This window comes from Plectropomus leopardus, chromosome 15, assembly GCF_008729295.1.
Source record: "Plectropomus leopardus isolate mb chromosome 15, YSFRI_Pleo_2.0, whole genome shotgun sequence".
Classification (NCBI taxonomy): Eukaryota; Metazoa; Chordata; class Actinopteri; order Perciformes; family Serranidae; genus Plectropomus; species Plectropomus leopardus.
This window is the reverse complement of record NC_056477.1, coordinates 7,476,535-7,498,274: the sequence shown is the minus strand read 5'-3', so window position 1 is coordinate 7,498,274 and position 21,740 is coordinate 7,476,535. Positions and strand designations below refer to the sequence as shown.

The window sequence follows — 21,740 nt, the reverse complement described above, 5'->3', positions numbered from 1 at the left end:
GAGCTATCAGAAGAAAAAGATGAACACACATGCTTGTTGCAAACAGGCAGAGAGGAAGAGACCTCTGCAGAAAATTCGTCTCCCCATAAAAACACTAATGGAATCCTAAACAGGAGCTCATGCTCGGCACAAAAGAGACGTTTCAGCTGGTTGAAATCTGCAAACCTCACTACTAAATCCTAAACACTGCTCCTTTAAATGCTTTTAGACAAACCAATATTTTAGAGATTGAAATATGCTAGTGCAATTGTTGCAATGTGATGCTTAGTTTTACTTTTTGCTGAGAAATATTGTGGCAAAATGTGTATAAATGGCTTTTATATTCTCCTTTTCTTTCTCTTATTCCTTCTGTGAATGTTGGTTCATGTAACATAATGATACAGCCATTTTGGTCAAGACTCTTGTTAAAGAGAGCATACTGGTTAAAAACAGGAGAGAACAAAGAGAAAAAAATAAAAACACACATCATGCCCCATCTTTGCAAGTTTAGTATTTGACCGCAAATAAGTAACGACAGCAGACGGTGCTATAACAACACGCATGTGTGTACAATCATGGTTTATTGTTAATGTGCTTTCTGCTCGGCCCTTTGCTTCAGTCTAACTCACAGCAGATGTTCCACTGCCCCCGAGGCGAGAAGCTCTCACCCAAAAAGAGCATCACAACAGAAAAAACACACTTACCTGGTACGTTCCAATGCCTATGTGTTTGGGATCAATCTTCACGAGCTCAGCCAGGGGATCTTGGACACGTCTTCCAATGGAAACTGTCCACACACACACACACACACACACACACACACACACACACACACACACACACACGGGAAACAAACATGAAATTCTGTGTCTCTTGAGAATCTGTGTTTTTCATGAACTTGCTATCTAGAATCACAGTTATTGAATATGCAAATCCATATTATTTTTAATTACTGAATATGTAAATTGTCTGCATATTACAGTGCAGGCCTGAGGGCAGGCCAAAACCTAATTGTCTTCCCTCTACCACCCCCTTAATAATAATTAAAGCTGGCTTTCAAATGAAGTCTTTGCACCTGTCATTTAGCTTCCTGATAGATGCTGAAGCCATGAACCTTTAAAACCTCTAATTTAACCAGACCCGCGCACATTGCCGCACACAGCCAAATGTAGAACACAAATAAACACACACAGTCCACATAAACCAAAGGGGGGTTGCTTTTAACGATGGAGTCTGTAAGGCCTCAGCACACTGCTGCACATGAGGCCAAATGTCTTTTCCATGAATACACTGGCAGGGCCAGTGACAAGGAGAAAAATTACAAACAACTTTACTCACATACAGACCATAATACATGACATCACCCTCCAACACACACACACAGGCTCAGAGAGAGGGAGAGAATAACAGGACCAATAACACATTCATGACCCTGTGAAACACAAAGGACATGCCAGCTGTGGGTGTTTCTTTGTCATTTTTTAAAAATAATTTCATATTTAAGAAAACCCCAAAAGCTTTTCCAAAACAGTTAGGTTTGTTTTTTTTATTTTGAGGTATCTAATTCTCTTAATGGCTGGAGTTCTATCAAGGAAAAGAGATTGAGCAAAATGTTACACACATCAGCTTTAGGCTAAAACCATAGACTAATTAAAATAATGGATGTAGCCACCGTGACGTCACCCATTGGTATGTGGACTCCCACTTTGGCAGAAGTAAAACAACAGCTTTTCGTGGTACTACCCCCAGGCCCCCATCGCTAAAAAACACCTCTGTTTGGTGGCCAAAAAGCTGCTGAAAATACAGGAAAAAGAAGAAGAAAAAGAAAAAAACTTTTGTTGTTTGTTGGCCTCAAATTGTGGTCTACAGCAGGGTTTCCCACACATTCATTTATTTGTGGCAGCCCGCCATGATTAAAACATCTGTCGCAACAATAAATTTTCTATTTTTGGAACTGGACCATTCATTACGAGCACTATTGGAATATATAATCAGTTCAGTTATTTATAACTCCACACTGTTGGAGTGCAGAGTGAAATTTTTAAGATTAATCCTTTAAATTAATGTTAACTGCAAAAATAAGAAAAGAAAATTGAATGCACTGCAGTTACATAAAGTAGTCAGTGTTAAATAATAAAGTTGACTACACTACTGTTATAATAACATTTAAAAACATATATCACCTATCCCTAATATGAAACTATACTATATTTCTGGTTTTCAAAAACATACCATGCCAACATTTTCCTTTGGCGACTGGGCTGAGGTGAATTAAATAAAAACTCACCTGCTGGACAGATATCATAAACTGAGAATTAGATAGAGAGGCCAAGGCTGTAAACGTGTTTAATTCTGCTGTGACGTTGGGTGTTTTAACATGGGTGTTTATGGGGACTGACTCACTTTTGGAGCCAGCCTCAAGTGGCCATTCTAGTAGTTGCAATTTTTGGCACTTCCTCATTGGCTTCATTTTTCAGCCCTGAAAGTTGCCGTTTGGCTAAAACACAATGTAGTAGTTTATGTAGTAATAACATGAAGTAGTTTGTGTCCTTCCCTGTCCTCCCCGTGCTGCTGCTCGTCAGTGTCTTGTATGTGTGCATTATGCGTATGTTTGAATTTCCGTGGCCAGCTGCATGAGGCACGTCGGACTTAGATCTTTGAGGCGGAACAAACAGACAAAGAGAAAGAGTGGGATGGGATGTAAAAGAGGGAGTATGTCTGGAATCAATGGCTCTCCTCTCCGCTCTCTCCTCTGGCTGCGGTATGAGGCTGCTGCCTGAGATAATATTTAGACAGGGATGGAGTTTCAACCCTGGCCTTGCTCAGTGCACCACCAAAACTCTCCAAACCCCTTTCCATCTATTCTGTCTCTGACTCTCTCTCCCTCTCTCTCTGTGAGACGAACCGATTTGTAAATGGAGTCCAGCATAACTCTCCAGCACTTATTGAAAGTTTATGAGCCAAATGCAGGGCTACGAAAAAATGGAAAGCAATGAAGAAAGAAGAGAGAGGAAGGCCCAGATCAGACACAGACACATCGCTCAGGAGAACTGGAAGAATGTGAAGTGCAGCGAGGGAAAAGTTGTGATTTGGCGTCTCTGCTTTCTCTGTCAAATCACAACAGTTTTGAGGACTACAACAGTCAAATGAGTGACAGTGATCCAGGAAAACTGATCTGTACTCTTAACTCTTTTTCCTTTGCGGTCAGTCTTGACTAATCTCTCGCTCTGTCTCTGTCAGAGAGGAGCACAGAAATAAACTGAACGTAAAATCATTTGTCCTATAAGATGGTTGAAGTGTTGCCGATCACCACAAGGTGTCCCTAGATCTCCCAACAACAGAGAGGACAGATGGAAGGTGCCTGAAACTCCCTGCACACTATGTCACATGGCCAGATGAAGAAACTCACCTACCCCCGAAGGTAAAAAAGACAGACACAAACACTCTGTCACCACATCCGACTCAGTAACAGCAGTGTCTCGCCTCAGCACCTCCTCTTTCTATAGTCAAACGCTGTAGATTTCTCATGGCTTTCATTAGGGGTATAAATATGACTCTCCGTGGCTCTCAGTGCTGCTGACCACAGGAAACTCGCGAGGAATAATCCAGCCTCGCTTGATTTATAGCTTTTATAGAGGAAGTCTGCTGAAAACATTCGTTCTCCAAAAAACTCTGTTCAATTCTTTTTTATTCTGCTGTGTTTTCAGTGATGTAGTATGTGGAGTGAGTCAGGGAGAGGTGGTAAGTGAGAGCAAGAGGGACAAAAGCAAAAAAAGGATATGAGAGCCTTATAGCAATGGCTGAAATTCAAAGATAACAGGACATACTGCAATATTTGTTGCTGTGTTTTCTGACAGAAACTTAGGTGACTCCTCATATTATATATTAAATTGTGATTTGTTATTGTGTGAAAAACAGCTAGTTGGTACTTTTCAACTTTTGCGCATTGTTATCACCAGTATCATCATCACATTTTGTTACTTAGATCAAACACCCACAGTCGAGTAGTTTAAAAACAGTTCATATTATGTGGACTCTATACTCTACCGTTTCTTTATGGGACCCTGACAGTATTTGAGCTCACATGTGAAGTAGGGGCCACAATCTCCAAAATTAGAAAATTATTCTAAAGATTTATGCCTACTGTAGCACACAAGCAATTCTCAATTACAGATCAAATAATTACTCGATCAAGTACTTTTTTTTTTTTAGATTGACCAGATTTCTCTTCTTATTATAAAATATTTATCTCAGGGTTACTACTGTTAAATTTATTTTATTTTTCTTTTGTTTAGTTTTGCAGTCATTAAATGTCAAAATGTCAAAAATGGGCATTTTTCACTATTTTCTGACATTTAATTAACAAAAAAATTTTAAAAATTAGCAACAGCATAATCGAAAATGCAAATAGCAGTTAGTTGGAGCCCTATACACAGTGTCTTCTACAAAACCAATAATTTTACCATCAATAAGGGCCCAATAAAAACACAGTTGTTTGACAAAACATAATCATTATCAGACGAAGACAATCCAGCCTGGATGCTTAGATAGCGTACCTGCACTCCTAAGGTTGGGGTCCATGTCTGGCATCTCTTTGACCGCCTCAGGACTCACACTGTAGATGGATGCTCCGGCTTCATTGGTTATACTGGGCAAAGAAAGGGAAGTCAAAGAGTGAGGGAATAAGAAAAAGAGGGAGAGGGAGAGATGATAAAAGAGATATGTAGTATATATAGAAAGAATAAAAGGCAGGTTCGCAGGGGGGCATATAGTGAGGAGTTCTTACTGCTTGAAAGAAATAATGGCGTGGCTATTTAGGCAAATCACCACTGCCTGCACCCTAAATAATGCAGCTGACAACTTCTCAAACTCATTCTTCATTTGACCCTTTGTAGTCAAAGCTTGACCATCATTACTGACATTACGGCTGAAATAACGTCAGCACTAGCAGTCCTGCCTTAACATTAACAGCACAATTATGATCTTTCAAATGTACTTCCTCTGACAATTCAACGGACAGCAGGTGTAAAGAACCACATACGTCCTGACTGCATGTTTGAGCCACTTGCTTAGAATGTAACTATACAAATATGAACAAAAAATTCAGAATAGGTCCATTAGTGAGTCTAATCACTTAATGAGGTAATTTTGCCCACTTAAAAGTATTGCACTCACTTCAGGTAAGTATAGATCTGGATTCACCTTTTTTTTCTGTGAATGTTGCTTTGAGTATGACCACCTTTGCACATTTTAACGACTGACACATCGATAACAGGCAGTATGAGGCGTTCGTTAAAGTCGAGGGCACTAAGTCAGTGGGTCTCTGCAGGGCAGTCGCAATTTATGTGACACTACTGCCATCCAGAGGTCACTGGGGTGTACTGCTATTCATTCATATCCAAAAATGAATTTCTGTCAATAGTGAGATTGGGAAAGGCCAGCCACAAGCCTTGACTTCCTCAGGTTACACAGAAATCAAGATGAGCTTCTGTGTATTTGGTACACACAAAAAAAAGGTCACAGTTGCAACAATTTGTTTATGTTTTTGTTTATGCTGTCACTGAGGTCCCACATTTCATGAAGTGTGAAATAGGTTTTGCCAGATAGACACATAGGCCTGTCACAATGGTTACTTTAATTGGATAATATTTTGTCACAGAAAAAAAATTCTAAACAATATTATTATCATTGTCAATTGTTTTACCAACCCGAGTGGTTCAGATGGTTAACTGCACCTGCCAACATAGAGCTCTTAAGCCTATTGGTGTGCATTATGTATTAATATAGGTGTGGTTTCATCTTCTATAACATTTGACCTGACAAAGATCCAAGCAGGATCGAAAAGTTGTCTTTAATAAACTTGTGTGGTATGAAGTGTGCAGGTGTTACCTTTTTCCTCATAAACTGGAATAATGATAATATAATAGAATTGTAATGAAAGTACATCCTTTCAAGAAGCATTAACTTTACAACAAAATGTGTCTCAACATAGTTTTTCTTTGTTCATTTGGGAAAACCCTCCTGTAAATCAGGGCCCTTTCTTCTGTCAACAAACACTCATGTAAACACAAGGGCAATATTGTACAATATATGGACATGACCCCATCATTTTGACCATTTTGACTTTGATAAGATCATGTAATTATTGTGATAGACCCAGTGACATTACTTAGTTTCATTTGCATTTAGTGCCATATAATTTGTCAATTTAGATATCATATTAGAAACAATATTTAAATTAATAGTATGAGTAGATATTCATGTGAAAAAAATCATGAAAAATTCATCATGAAAAAAATCATCAAAGTAAATTACCTCTTTAAAAAGAAACAGATATGGCATTATTATTACTAGCTGTAAAGGAGTTATTGTCCAGGATTTTAAGACAACTGAACACAGACATCCTTATTCTTATTTTAAATACCTACTCAATAGATAATTTGGCAAAGATTAATTTATATTAAAACAGGTTGCTGATATGCAAATTTCTGTTTCACTGATGTTTTTAATATATATGTCTTGACGATGAAAATTATGCTACATGGTAACAGAGGGTTTACATGGAAGCAAATTCTATCATTTCCCATGGTAATATATTCACTCTAAAGTAGGCCGCTTATCATCCATCACCACGCAGACAACAAAGCCACTGATACCCGCGTTAAAGCTACTGACTGATACAACTGAAGCTGTCATGTTGTTTAGTCCTTCTATTCTCTCGGCTGGATGGAGAGAGGGGGATGACTGGAGGAGGAGGAGAGGGGGGCTTTTTCCTCAGGGCTGGCCAATATGAGGAAGGGTCAACACCTCCCCAATGTCCACAGCCCAGAATGAGGCCTTCTGTGGTACACACTCTCACCACACACACACACATACACACTATCCCAGAGGCCTGGACCTTGTTGCAACAACCTTGCCAATTATAAGTATCTTGTTAATGAGGAGTGGCAGAGGCCTTCTGATGGGAATCACATTTAAATGAACTTGTCCTCCCTCCCTCTCTTTCCCATCCTCTCTGTCTGTCCCTTCCTCCGCCTCACTGTTCTTTTTGTCAGCTCCTTATCCATCGTGCTGACAGCTGACATATCGCCATGGTGACACTGCTAACGAGCACTGGCACATGACCTTCAAGGAGGTCAGAGCAGAACTGGTCATTAACCCGGAAACACTCTCGTTCACGCACATAAATTCACACAGACACAAAAACACACACATAGTAATTTATGTTGAATGAGACGAAGGGGATGAAATATGTATAATTCAAAAATATCTTCTTTACTGAAAGCAACTGCAGCTCTCTCTTTAAATGTACACCATTCAAAATGGTCAATAATGGTTTTTAAAACACTTTCATTTGTCAGCACCTTGTCACTGCTTACGCTACCGCTTTATATAGTCCTGACCTCACCTGAGCGCTGTGAGAGGACATGCCCACAGCACAGAAAATATTTTTTAAAATAGGAAAATAGTAATACAGGCAGAGGGCAGGATCTCTGCAGAAAAAATACACCACCATAAGGGGTGGGAACCACCAGAGTCCCCACAATAATATATTACCGAAATACTGAAATAGCAATACAATATTTTTTTGTTTTAAAACATTTTGCAATATACTGAGTATTGCCATAAGATATATTCCGTTATGTTGCCTTTTATTACCTTTTTTCAACTGCAAAACATGCCTTCACAGGAAAACTTAACTGCGGCAAAATGTATCTAGTGCACCTGAAAAACAGTTGACTCTTATTCTGATTTATTCTTTATTTTGTATTTGTAATATAAATAGATATAATGAAAAAATCTGACAATTGGCATTGATGTTACAATGCAATATTGTCACACAAACATTTTGCTGTTATTATGTTGCAATGACCGTCCCCCTCTCTGTCCTCATTCAAAGACAGTGAAATTATGAAGGTTAAGTAAAAAGAGAGGCAGCTGTTTGTTTAAGAGAGACAGAATGACAAAAAGAACAGGAAACATGGGGCAGACAAAAGTGGAAAAAAGTGAAAAAATATAATTAAGAGAAAAATAGAACACAAGAGGATACAGAGAGAGAAGAAAGGGAGGCCACCAGCCCCTATCATGTCCAACTTAATTAAGGCTGCTGCTGGGGCAGCTGGGTAACAGCACTGTCATGGATACAGCTCTGAGCCCTGATCGCCATAGCGTCCATGGCTGTCGCCATAGTGAGGGCATCATCCTGGCAGCAAGCAGAAGGTTGTCTGCTCCCCAGATCTCTGGCCTAAGTGGATGGATGGTCGAAGGATGGAGACACACACACACACACACACACACACACACACACACACACACACACACACACACACACACACACACACACACACTCCTGGGCTACACAAAGTCAAAGATCGCCTCTTGGTGCAAAGCGATGACTTGGTGGCCCTGTGGGGTTATCATTTATTCCCACTCGCTTTTGCTTCTGTATACACACACACACATAAATACGGGCCTGCCTTTAGCCTTGTCCTGTCCTGGGGCAAAGTCACCAACTGGCTCCCCTACTGGTCGTCTTTGAGACACACCCTCAGGCTTAACACACACACACACAAACACACACGCACACCATGAGTGGCCCCCTGCTGCTCCCTCGAGAAACCGAACATTGGAAGAGATGGATACACACTTTGATACCTCATTACAGCCTTCTGGCTCACACAGCCCTAATGTAAATTAAAAACAGCTCATCAGATCAGTCAGAGAAGGAGACAGGCAATAATATCATCAACTAATTTGATACACAGGGGGAAAAAAGTTGAAGGGGGGGGGGGGGGAAAAGCACTGCAGGGCGAAAAAGAATGCAAGATTGATGTCTTGTTGGAAGAAATTGGTGTATTTTGAAGTATTTTAGGCACATGGACAAAGACAACATGCGAATACGAGGCCCGAAAAGATTCTTCAAGGTCCAAAACCTTAAACTTGTCATCTGATTCTAAAGAAGTGGCTGACTTTGAAGATGTTAAAAATGTTTGGTTCATTTAATCATGTTGATTCAGGTGCAATTTTTTAAAAAGTCAAGGATAGTATAAGATGTAACATAAAAGGAGTGCATATTTTCATAGTTCATTTCACTGTTAATGGTAGATTTTTTTCCCTCTGTAGATCATTAATCCCCAACTACAGCTTCAGGTCATAGTTTGCATAAAAGTTGCTTATACTCAAAATGAGGTACACGTGACGTGTTGCAGACAAGTTTTGTTTTACGATAAAAAATATATTTGTGTTATTTCTACGCATACAGTACAGAAAGTGATGTAACCTTCTCTGATAAATCTGATAATGGAGTGCTGCATGAGTGAGTACTAAAATATACAAATTTGTTGTTATTTTCCATCTCTAACACTTCTGGTTCCCTCATCTCAAAGCCATGGAGTTTTTTCTGGTTAGATGCCTAAATTAAGGTCTGTGGTTAACAAACGCTTAGAGATTTTTGTTCTATTACACACAATAAGTCAGTAAATACTATTCTCGGGTCCTTAAAAAGTGGACAATGACACTACAGAACATCACACACACACACCACACACCAAATCACACCACATTGATCACAACTTTACAGCCTTGTTGTGGTGGTGATGTTGTCATGTGACCGTGGTGTAAGTACACTTACAGTTTAGTGTTAGTTTTTTTTACTTCTGGCGATTGCATTTGTGCTTCAAAAGTAAAAAATGAAAAGATAAATATTACGTTCATTTGTGAATATTATCTTGCTGAATAAAACATGTAAGCATCACAAACCTTTGTTTGCCACCGAGCTAATTTTCTACAATTCTACAATTTCATTTAGCAAGACGCTTTTATCCAAAGCGACGTACAACACAAGCAAGCAATCCAAGGGAAAAATCCCATTGGATGTTTGTTGGGGAATTCAGGGCAATGGTAACTTACTACTCAACCTACAAAAACCGTCCCTGCACCACTCTTCACATATGACATCTAAAGACAAATTAAATACAAGTGCATATGTATCTATGCATTAAATATGGCTATTTTATGATGTATATGGTGGGTTTCTTTTATTAAAAAAAACGTGTGAGTACTCTAACTAAGCCATACCAAACGTAAAGTCACAGTTACCTGAACAATCAAATCAAACTTGGTGAAAAATGTTACCTTTAAATAACCTGCAGTACCATGAAGGCATCGAGGAGCCCAGTGAAAACTGATGGCACTACTAGTTTCAACTTTCAAGACAGACACTTGAGAGAATTGTGGATTGCATACACACTCACACTCACTCACACACACACACACACACCTATTTCAGCTCAAGATGCTTGGACTGGCCTCATTTTACTGCCTTAAAAGGAGCTATGATGTCACATAAATACACATAAAGTTTGTCTGTCCCGGCTGCTCAAACAGCTTGGGTCCATTGTTCAGTCAGCTGCAAAGCTTGACCTCAGGGAGACAAATTGAGGGACGCACCATTTCTCTCTCTCTTTCTCTCTCTCACACACACATACACACAGACACACACACGTCGGGTCTGAAGACGATGACATTTTTCACAGAGAAAAGCGTCCAAATGGCAGGTGTCAGGGGCCGTCAGTCTCTAGTGAGGCGCTAGAAGGCAGGCAGGCACACGCACACACAAATAAACTCCAACTGCCAGTGTGAGGCACGTCTGAAAAGAGCAAAGCCTCACAGACACTCATGTCAATCTGGTAACAGGAAAGGCCTGCACTTGTGTCACGCACAAACGCATACACACACACATCCGAAATCACAGACGCACACATGGCATGTCACACAGACTCATCACACATGTTTGTCACACGCAGGACCATTGCTGGGAACACTGGAACCCTAGGGGAGGATGGCATGGAGGGCGGGTGGAAGGAGGGACAGAGGCTGACCACCAGTGAGGCATGGTGGGAGGAGAGAGGGGGCTGTGGGTGATATGGATGAGGCTGGCAGATATTCACTGTCCACCACCTGCGAATGCCAAAGGTCCCTACTCATGATGAGCGAGACACAAAAGCACAAATAAATACAAGGAACACAATTCACAGTTTCCCGTGAGCAACAACTCGAAGCACAAGCACATCTCACCACTTTCTACCTTTTTTTTTTCTACTTGACTTTCCCATCATCATGTGTAATGTTTAATTTAAAAAAAAATCAATTAAATTTTAGTTCTGTTCCAATATCAATACTACTATACTATTTGGTATGCCAAAAGAATTAATGAATACATAAAATCTCAAATGCAATATGCCAAAAAATACTAGAGTGTCCTACTGCGGGGGCAGAACGTTGGGCGCCGTAAAAGTTAAACTTAACAGTTAATTCTGCTGGTTCTAAAACTAGCATCTGCAAACAGCTCCTCTAATCCACTGATTTGATCTGATCAGCTGTGAAGGGATCTGCAGATCAACTGTCCACCCCAAATTTTTACTATAATTTGCCTTTACAATTGCCCTTTTTTTTCCACTTAAATCTTTATTAACACAAATATTTGTGACAGACGTGTCAGTTACGACAGAATAACAAACCCATATATACATATACATTTTTACGTCCTTGAAGATTAGTGTATCTATTGATTATTGTTACATTCCAGTGTCATCTTTTTGAGTCTTGTATTTTTGACATTTTTTGCTATTTTCTCTCTAGTTGTGCTTCTTGTAGTCTCAATATTTGTGTCAGTTTTTCCACTGAAAATATTTCTTCCGCGATTATTAGTCATTGATCGTTCGTTCGTGTTTCCTTGCCCCAGTTCCTAGTGATAGCTTCTTTGCTTGCTACTAGCAGTATTTTGATCAAATATCTATCTTTGGCAATAATGTTTTCTTCAGAGAATTTACATAGATAAAGCATCAAACAACTGGATCTCATATCCTATTATTTGCTTTAGCTCCTTGAATACCATTTCCCAAAATACAATTATTTTCTGACATTTCCAAAAAATCAAAAGAATGGTCTACATCAAAAGAACCAGACTCTCGCCAACATTTCTTCCGACGGCAGCTGCAAACTTTTGAGTTTTGGTGTAATAAAGAAACAAAACAGATTCTTAAATGAGAATTTCCTCCAGGTTCAAGAATTATTGGATGAACGATGTATCTTCCACATATTATGACAATCTTCATTTACTTCTTTGTCCCATCTTACCTTTACAACTGTCTTTCACTAAATGTCTGTATGTGTTAAACAACCTCTCATGTACCCATGGGTTCATATTCCTCCCCTTAAATGAAGACACACCCCACAGCCAAGCTGAGGCCTTTCCATGCCTCTAAATCCATCTGTCCCCCTGCTCCTCCTCCTATCCAACCATCAAACCGTCACTGAGGCCTAAATGTGCCTCGATCTCACCCAGTCACCACTGGTCCTGCCACTGTATGTTCATCACTCACTCAGCCCGGCCCTCGGAGCATGCCTGGACACAGGACATGACAGGGGATACACACACACAGTCATAAATACAGTCTACACCACTGTCCTCCAGGTCCATCAGCTCGCCAGTAATAATGATCTCATCCCGCCAGGAGTGAGCTGGAGGGCCAGACGGTCAAGGTCTTGCCCTCCAGATCATTAAGCATGTCTGTGTGTCAGTGCAAGCGTACACTGTTGGCTATTTGAGTATGTTTCCAGCTGCGACTGCTTGTATTGCTCGTGGACAACTTTTAAGTGTGAGCCCGTCAAGGAGAGAACAATCACTACTTCTAGAAAGAGAGATGGCCAACTTCTCATGAGCTACAAGAGCACGACATCAGGCAAAGACAGAGCTACTGGTGGAAACAAGTCTAAATAAACAGTACAGCAGATTAACCCTTTGAGACCTGAGCAAATAGGCTTGATTTCTTTCAAAAACACGAGAAGAAGGCAATGAGCACAAAAAGAAATTACCACAAAATTAGCAAGAAATTTGTAAGAAAATTACCCAAAAAATAGTACGAAAAAAACACAAATAAGAAAGAAAAACGGCATAAAAACAAGGAAATGACCTGGAAAAAGTGCTTATGTATTATAATTCTGTAACATTATAAATATAATTTTCCCCTCGCTTTTTTCTTGCTCCCTGTATATTTTTTCATAGCTTTTTGAAAACAGTTTTCTTAATCTACTAATTTCTTGCAATTTGTGGCATTTTTTTTTCACCAAGTTTCTCATTGCCTTTTTTTAAAACCACATTTTTTAAAGAAATTACACCAATTTGCACAGAGTTCACAACTTTAAAACCATGTCACTACAGGTTTCAAAGGGTCATTTAAATGTGATTAATTTCATATTACAATATATGCTTTAATTCTTCAATAAATGAATTCAAGGCAAACAGGGACACTGATTTGAGGACCCTCAAGGATGTGTTTCTTTGTTTGTGAAAAGGGGTAACAGGGTCGGTCATCGCACTGCCTTCAGGAGTGACAGAGCAAGTGGTCAAGAAATTGGATGTCATTTGTTTGCCTTTAGCTGTGTTTTATGTATGTGTGTGTTTTTCGTGTGTGTGTATCATCACCATTGCCCAAAGATCTTCCTAACCTTACCCCACATATTCTTGCCCTCTGATATCATTAACATCTGCTTGTTGCAGTCAAACACTGTCGACAAGTCGTTCTTCATGCAAACAGCCCCAAACGCAAGCCCCAAAACATTTGTGATAATTGGCTGTTTGAACAAATTTAAAATGATCAAATGGTGTGCTAAATTCTACAGTATACAAGTATACAGTGATAGATTAAATACTAATCCAAACTTAAAAAATAAAAATTTCATTCATCTTTCCTCACAGAAATAAATGAAACGCTGTGAAAGGGCAAATTTATATTTTAAAAAAAGTTGTCTTACACTCCTTAAAATCAAGAAGGCCTCACAACCCTCTTTGAAGCTTTGGCAGCCCTGGGGTGAGGACCCCACCACCAGGTTGGGAACCAGTCAATGAGACCACACTGTCAGGTCTTTATTACTGGCTACACATAAGTAGTTACCCCTAAAAAATAATAATAATTAAATAATCTTGAGAAATATCCCTGCAAAAAATATTTAGTGTTTCTCAGTAAGTAAGGCAAGCCTTTTTAAACATTCATGTTGCATCTTTAGAGCTCTAACATGGACATGCAGACACTTGACAAGAGCAAGTTTTCTTAGTAAAGTTGAGTTAAGAAAAGCTGTCAACAGCTTAAAACACACTTTTCACTCATTTAAAAAGGGTTTGTCAAACGCAAATTAACGTGAGCCCAACCTATGTTAGGGATGCTGACTGTAGATTAGTGAAGACGGCGGTAAAGAAATGGGAGTTGATGACATGTTGATCTCTGTTTACTACAATATTTAAGATCTTCTCGAAAGTGCAGAAGTTACAACTTTAGTGTTGATAGATCAGGACTCACAGTGGTATGTTTGTGTGCTGTGTGCGTGTGCGTGTGCGTGTGTGTGTGTGCCACCCTTCTGAATTTTATTTTGCCCTAATGTTTATTGTAGCATAAAACATGATGCTTTTTGTGCAGTGAAGAAGTTAGATTATTTATGAAAAATGTTGAAAACTAATGATAATTTGAGTATCCATTGGGTTTACCAACAGAGGTGGGAAACATCTTGGAAACTTTGGTTATGGTTTTATTGGAAATTTTGAGTTTCTCACTCTGCGTGTGAGATTCCATTGCTTGGATTCCTATCTATGACGAGTTTAAGAAAAGGAATGTATTAAATCATTTCATGAAATGATAGATGTTACCAATTTTTTGAGATTTTGCAATGTAGCATCAGAGAAAATGATTCATAAAATCCTACTTTCCATGTCTGAGCATTTTAAGCCATTTTAATACAAATTAAGGCCTTAATTTAAGATTGCTGAATTCACTGCCTTTTAAGGATCCGCAGGAACCCTGGTGCCATCCCTGCCAATCGGCTCCTCTCAAAAATCCAGAAACACCAGCTGATGAGGGTGACAGAGACCACTGCGCATCACCATACAAAACACAGCTAACCACACACTCTCAACAGACGTCTGGCCCCAGTCTACTAGACAGTGCTAAAGCACAATGACAGACAAGGTCATGCTGTGCTGTCAAGGAGCCAAAAAGAAACAAACACACACACACACACACACACACACACACACACACACACACACACAAGTGGGCAGTGTGCTAGACATCAGCAGGCATTAACTACAATAAGCAGGTACACAACAGACACATATTTGCTCATACTTACACACATACATATACATACAGGTTTAATGGGAAAATAATCATGTCAGAAATGTTGTTTTCTAAACTAGCATGTCACAAACTGACATCCAGCAGGAGGTCTTTAAATTATTGAGACGCAGCTGTATGGCAAATAACCTGATGTGTGTTCAGTGGGGGCCATTACAGGCACAGACAAACCTTGTCAGCTAAATAATACCTCATGCTGTATAATGTCCTGTAGGAGGCTGGTCATTCACAGAGGCATTGTTCAAGCTTAATCATCTAAGGTGACTGTTGTGCCTCTAATAGGAGCATAAAGAGTCAACTCTGGTCTTTTATTTATTCCTCAATTAGCAAAGACAACAGTATAGGAGATAAAGGACTATTACATCTGAACCAATCTAAAAAAATGATGTTATATGTCACTATGTCAAATGTACGGTGTAAACTTTTTGGTACTTTATTTACAAAACATGGCATATTCAATTATTGGCCAGTAAAGCTGAGCCTAAACCTGAGCCTGTGATGAAATGATCAACATATTAAAAACCAAGACACTCATCAACATCCTGGGAAATTTTTACAGTGGATCATTTAATTAAAAAAGGCACTCTAACTCCACAATGATGGTGTTAACCTCTTAAAATATTCATAAGGTCATATGCTTGTTGTTGTAAATACAAAAACTCTAAAGTAAGCTATCACTGTAGTGTAAGATAACACCTAGATTGGACTGATAAGCATGCTTATCAGAGTATGATTAAAGTAGAAACAGTCAGCTTTTCTCCCCTGTAGCATTTCCAAGTGGTATTATTTTTGGCACTTTTGTTGCAAAGACACCCAGATTGATTTCGATTTGATTTGGATAAATGTACACACACTGGTCAGCCTTTCATACACATTCACAACACACAACACAACATGTTCCCTTGTTTGTCTGTCTTTAAAAAGGGACACAGTCCTCACAAATTATGGAAGAGGTGAGTCAGTGAGTATGATGAGTCTACTCAAACAGGACTAAGGCACTGAAACTGCATACACACAAACACATACACACACACACACACAAAAACACAAGTAAGCATGTCCCGCAGGCTGCCATTTCTGGCTGTCATTCCAGCTGAGCACTGAGGCAGAAGGACAGAGAGCGAGAGAGAGACAGGCGGGTGGAGGAGAAAGGGTGGAGAAGGGTGGGGGTGGCGCGACAATGAAGGCTCACAAGGGGACAGGAAGCAGATGGTCCAAATGAGGCTGAGGTCTTTAATGAACTACTGAGGAGAGGAGAGGAGAGGAGAGGAGAGGACTTGTACCTATATTAAGTACAGCCATATCATACTTCTTCCTAAAAAAAGCTTTCAACACTGACATGGTCACATTTTAAACGCCCAGATGTGATGTTTAACATTGCATTTGCGTATGCATCTGGCTGCGTCATAAGCGTTTTTGTATATCCTCTAGAGAGCAAACACAAGAGCTCAGGCCATATACAACTACCGTGCACGAGGGATGTAAACAACAGACATGGCGTCACTCAAGGATGTTACTACCATGTTAATACTGAGATCAAGACAGAACAGGCAACAGCAACGACAATGTAGGTGGCACGTAAGGCCTCTAAATCAAGCCTGTTGTAATCCCCGCTGCTGTGTTTACTCTGTCACCTCCACTCTTCACCTTTAATGGCCGGTCCCAGCTAACAAGGTAATGATGTTAAAAATCCCAATAAAACCCAAACTGATCTCCAGTCTGGCCAAATAACACAATGAAGACAAAATATAATCACTCTCTATTTCACACATTTTTGCTTCTGAGCCAGAATACATCTTTCCAAGTGCACAGCTGCTTTCAGGAGCTGAGGACGACAAAGAGGGAGCAGAAAAAAAAAAAAAAAAAAGGAAAGCCAAAGAAATGTGGATGAGAAGGTAGAGATGGAAAGTCTGGGCCTGTAAATACTCTGAAACAGACAGGACAGTATTCAGCTCAGGAAAGGTTTTGCTGTATGTGCTGGTGGTTTTTCCAACAGCATGACCGAGCCAGCTTCCTACTCATGGACTGCCTCAAACACTTTCTACACCTGTCGATCAAAGTCTGAAGTTCATCGGTTATAAGGTCAGCTGCTCAAACACATAGAAACATACAAAACCATAAAGTATAGCAGAAACTGGGTCAATTAATTGTAATGGAGACCTTCGCAGCAAGCACTAAGACCCCTTGCTGTCTCTGATGCTACATGACTATTCTCCGTCATTGCCATCATCCTTGTTGCCGTGGTAATGAGGTTTCCCTAATGGCAGGTCGGGGTCAGCTGTGGGTCAGTCAGCAGGGGAGTGAGCCTCTCATAGTTAACGGTCACTTACCCTGCCCTACTATCATCATCTATCAGGAGATGTTCTGGTCAAAACTGGAATTGATTACATAGCACTGTTCACTCATATCATTAATGAGTCTTATATAATAAACACATTAATAATTTTTATCAACATAGCAGACAAATACAGAACAATTTGCACCTCCAAAGCTGGTTTTGTATACAAGACAAAGATAATGTCTGGATCAACTGTCATTTGCGGTATTTATGTTCAATCTATGATTGATCAATCACTGTTCTAAAATTTGAGCAATAAAGTATATATTAATCAATATGCAGGGTGTCAATTTTTACTTGCCTGAGATATCTGGTCCATCAACCAATATGTTACAAAAATTAATGTTAATGTTTTTTGGATCATGTCAAGATATTTTCTTAACCAACATGCATAATAATATAAAATATGTATATAAATTATAAATATACAATTTTGCTTTATTTAGTTATTTTTAGTTATGTAGTTATTGACTCCAAAAAATGAGTTGAGAGGGGGGGGGGGTTACGCTTGGGCTCAGTACTTTCTGTGATGATGTCGGATGGGCCAGTTTCATGCTTAAACTCACACCAGTCAGTTTAGGTTGTAATTTATGCGACACTTTGAGATCTTGAGAACTTCTGAATAAAATAAATAAAATAAATGAAGCTGTTTTCCTCAGACCTGATGCCTTTAATCTGAGGTCTGACACCTGACTCTGAGAGTCTGAGGATGTCCTAATATGGACACCGTACTGGACACCCTAATGTGTCATACAGACACTACAGGGTGCCCTAAAGGATGTCAACGCATATGACAGACACAGATGCACACTGCCTAAGCAACATGTTTTGACACCCTGAGTAACACCACGTTCAATTGCAAAAATGCTGTAAGTGTTCACCTCTAAATGTCAAATTAGTATGTTCTTTTTACCATGCACTGACAAAAAGAAAACTATGTTTGTATTTAAGCTCCTTTAATGACTATTTTAGATCCTAATTAGGGGATAAGGATACTGATTGGATTTAATTTGTGAAAATTTTGAAAAGTTCTATGGCCTTACAACGGAGCTGAGGTTTTATTTTTGCTGAGAACTTTGAGGTTAATCCCACCCAGGTATCACATATATCCCACAGTGTGCGTTATACTGAATACAGCAAAGTGGGACCGTACCCCAGAGTCTTATATTTCAAAGACATATGTCAGGGAGAACCCCACCTCAGAGGTATGGCTGGGAGTATTTATTGAAATACCAGCATTTGGACTTTTGAGTGCATTTCAAAAGCACATTTATTAGATCAAGCGTTTAAGAAGGGAAATGTCTGAAGAGAACAGATGATGGAAATGATCCAGTGGTGAAGACAAGGGGAAAGAACCGAGAATGGAAGTGAAGATAGGAATAAAGAAAATGAGACAGATAAAGAAGAGAAATGTACAAGCACACACATATATTCTACTTTAACATCTATGTTTCTACATCAGTCCAAAGAAACCAAAGTGAGGCACAAGACCAGATGACTGCGGAGCGATATCATCTGGATAACAACAACCACACTCATGGCGAATGTCAAAATAACATCTCTCTGCTCTTCCAAAGTTCATGCACTTGCAAAAGCCTTTATTCCACAAACCCTACTGAGGCAGAGGCAGACCATTAACACATGTGTTATGTGCTGCAAAAATATAGTTAATCATATCAGGTGATATGGGACATTCAGCCAGCACCACATCAAACAGAAGACCGACATTCTTACGTGTTGTGAAAAGCACGAATGCCATTAACTGCAGTAAAAGAATGAACAAGAGAGACATTATATCAAGATGTGAAATTGTGCTGCTCTGGGAGGTGCTCAGGTCTGCTCAATAGAAAAAAACATGTCTGTCATGAAAATAATCAAGGAGAAGTTAACTTAATAAACGCCCCACTTTGACCGTTTCTCTTCTTGCAAATAGACAGAAAATGGAACTTCAGAGGAAAAATGTGGGCTATTACACCAAAAGTATGATCCCTGAAGTGAGCGTGTGTGTACAAACTCAAAGATACTGACAAAACGCTGACATGCAGACACACGCACATTCACACGCACATCCACATGCACATTCACACGCACAGCTCAGAATCATTTTAGGCTGCGGTCCCAATGCTAACCTCAAGTCAACAAACACACATGGAATTTAGCAGAGAGAGAAAGAGACGGAGCAAGGAGAGGCCAGTGGTTATTTTGCTTGGACCGGGGTTCTGTGCTGTTTTCTGAAGTGTGGACTGGGCCTGGTTACCGACACAACGTGGACCGCAAAACGTCTCTTTAATTGGACCAAAGTGAAACGAAGTCCAGATGGCTTTAATAGACAGTATTCGCTTGAGGGACACATTCCAATTTGTCTTTTTCTCCATCTGTGTCCAGCTCTCTCGCTCCCACACATTTTCCTCCTCCATCCTTTACTCTTTCACATCCTTCGAGTCAGCCGCCCTTTCCACACACTTCACTTTCTCCATCCATGACCATTATTTCTTAATCATCATCATCATTCAGCGCTAAGTTCTATTTACCTCTGAGTTCAGAGGTTGGAGCTAGGAATGACGTCACACCCAAGTTAACCACATTCCAGTACAACAAGACGGAAAACCAAGATGTTCCAGCCAATTCTAACTAGCCATTGTTAGCAACACCAGTTGATATGGAAAGATAAGATCTCTGCGAATTAGAGTTGCAATGGTGTGAGATTTTTTCTGTGCGAATAATCGTCTCAAAAAGTAACACTGTTTCACGGTATCAATGTATTAAAGAATTGTTATTATCCATCAGAATGCCCCTCAAAGGAATGAAAACAGCAGGGTTATTTTTGGTTTTATCACTATGATGGAAACTTAAAACTGTTTTTTTAATGGAAGTATGTGTAAAAAGCCTCAGGTTTGAAAATAACTCAAGTAAAGATTTGATTCTCTAATAAAAAAAAAGAAATGATATTGTTGACAGGCAAATACACACTGTATTATAATCCTAAAGTACACTTTAAAAACCAGTATACCACTGCAACCCGACTGAGAACTCTGAAACTCCAACTTCCCAATGCAACAAAAGATGTCATTGACACCCCTCTTCATCCCACTGACTTCCACATCCTTACACACCTTTCTCACTTTCCTCTTAAACGACAGGTTGAAATTTTGGAATTTAATCTTTACAAATGACACATGCATATTTCCATGCACATTTACTCTAAAAGGTTTGGAATATTTGAAAGTCTTGAAAAGTGCTTGAGGACTTTTTAAACTGTTGGAAATATGGGAGAAAGTTTGCATTGCTGAAATATGCAAAATGTACTATGGGATACTGATTTATATTATTACATAATACATAACGTGTGAATCAAGTGGACTCTATGCCATGCACGTCAGCCCTCTGGACAGTCTGGTTCATCCATCATCCATTTTCCACACCCACTTTTTTCCAATCATAGTCACAGCTAACTTGTGCCTGTTGTAGCATGCACTGGGTGAAAAACCTTACCAGTAGGAGACGTCCAGGGGGTGAAAACGGCGCCTAGAGATGAGGTCAGCAAAGACAGACTCAGTCTCACGACACGCCGTCCCGTTGCCAATGACAACCCTGACACAGCTGGAATGGACAAGAGAAAGAGGAAAAAGTGGATTGAGAAAGCAACCATAAAAAAGGTGTCTAAAGATATAAAATACTTAAGTGTAATGCTAAAAACCTTTTCAAGATCATCTTTAACTAAATTCGAGACAGATTTTTGGATGAATTATTTTTTCCTATTCAAGCATTGCAGGTAAGTATGAAGGTAAGTCAAATAAGTGGTCTCATGCAGAAGTAGATGTAGAAAACATATGATTATTAGAGTAAGTTACTGTAAGTTAATGTACATTTTGCCTGAGATAACTGCAAGTATAGAGTAAAAGCAGTGTTACTCATGATATGTTTTCTGACACTCAACTGAAACCATATAGTACACTAAGTGACAGGAGTAATACCTGTACTTGATCATAAGGTGGCACAGTTTTTCTGCTTCTTTTTGCTGGTTTGCATTATGCAGGTACACAACGTCAGTATGGAGAATCTGACCTGAGAGAAGCGAGATGAAGACAAACAGAGGAAAAGAGAAATTCAGTGTTGCTCATTAAGAATTATGAAGACAACAGGGGGCTCACTGTACTAAGCTAAACACCATTAGCTAATGTCTCTCCACGGTGTGCTGTCTTACGAAGAAGCAATGGCCTAAATAAATCAAATAG

The 21,740-nt window shown here is 39.5% G+C and overlaps 1 protein-coding gene across 1 annotated transcript in view; it reads right to left on the bottom strand.

Moving 5' to 3' along the window:
• The window catches only part of srbd1 (S1 RNA binding domain 1), a 62,334-nt gene that overhangs the window by 27,175 nt on the left and 13,419 nt on the right, over nucleotides 1-21,740 (bottom strand). The window contains exons 13-16 of the mRNA XM_042502281.1: nucleotides 21,480-21,570; nucleotides 20,998-21,105; nucleotides 4,536-4,627; nucleotides 684-766 (exon numbers count right to left, since the gene is read on the bottom strand). Of these exons, the coding sequence (XP_042358215.1) occupies nucleotides 684-766; nucleotides 4,536-4,627; nucleotides 20,998-21,105; nucleotides 21,480-21,570 (374 nt within the window). The remainder of the gene's footprint in view (nucleotides 1-683; nucleotides 767-4,535; nucleotides 4,628-20,997; nucleotides 21,106-21,479; nucleotides 21,571-21,740) is intronic.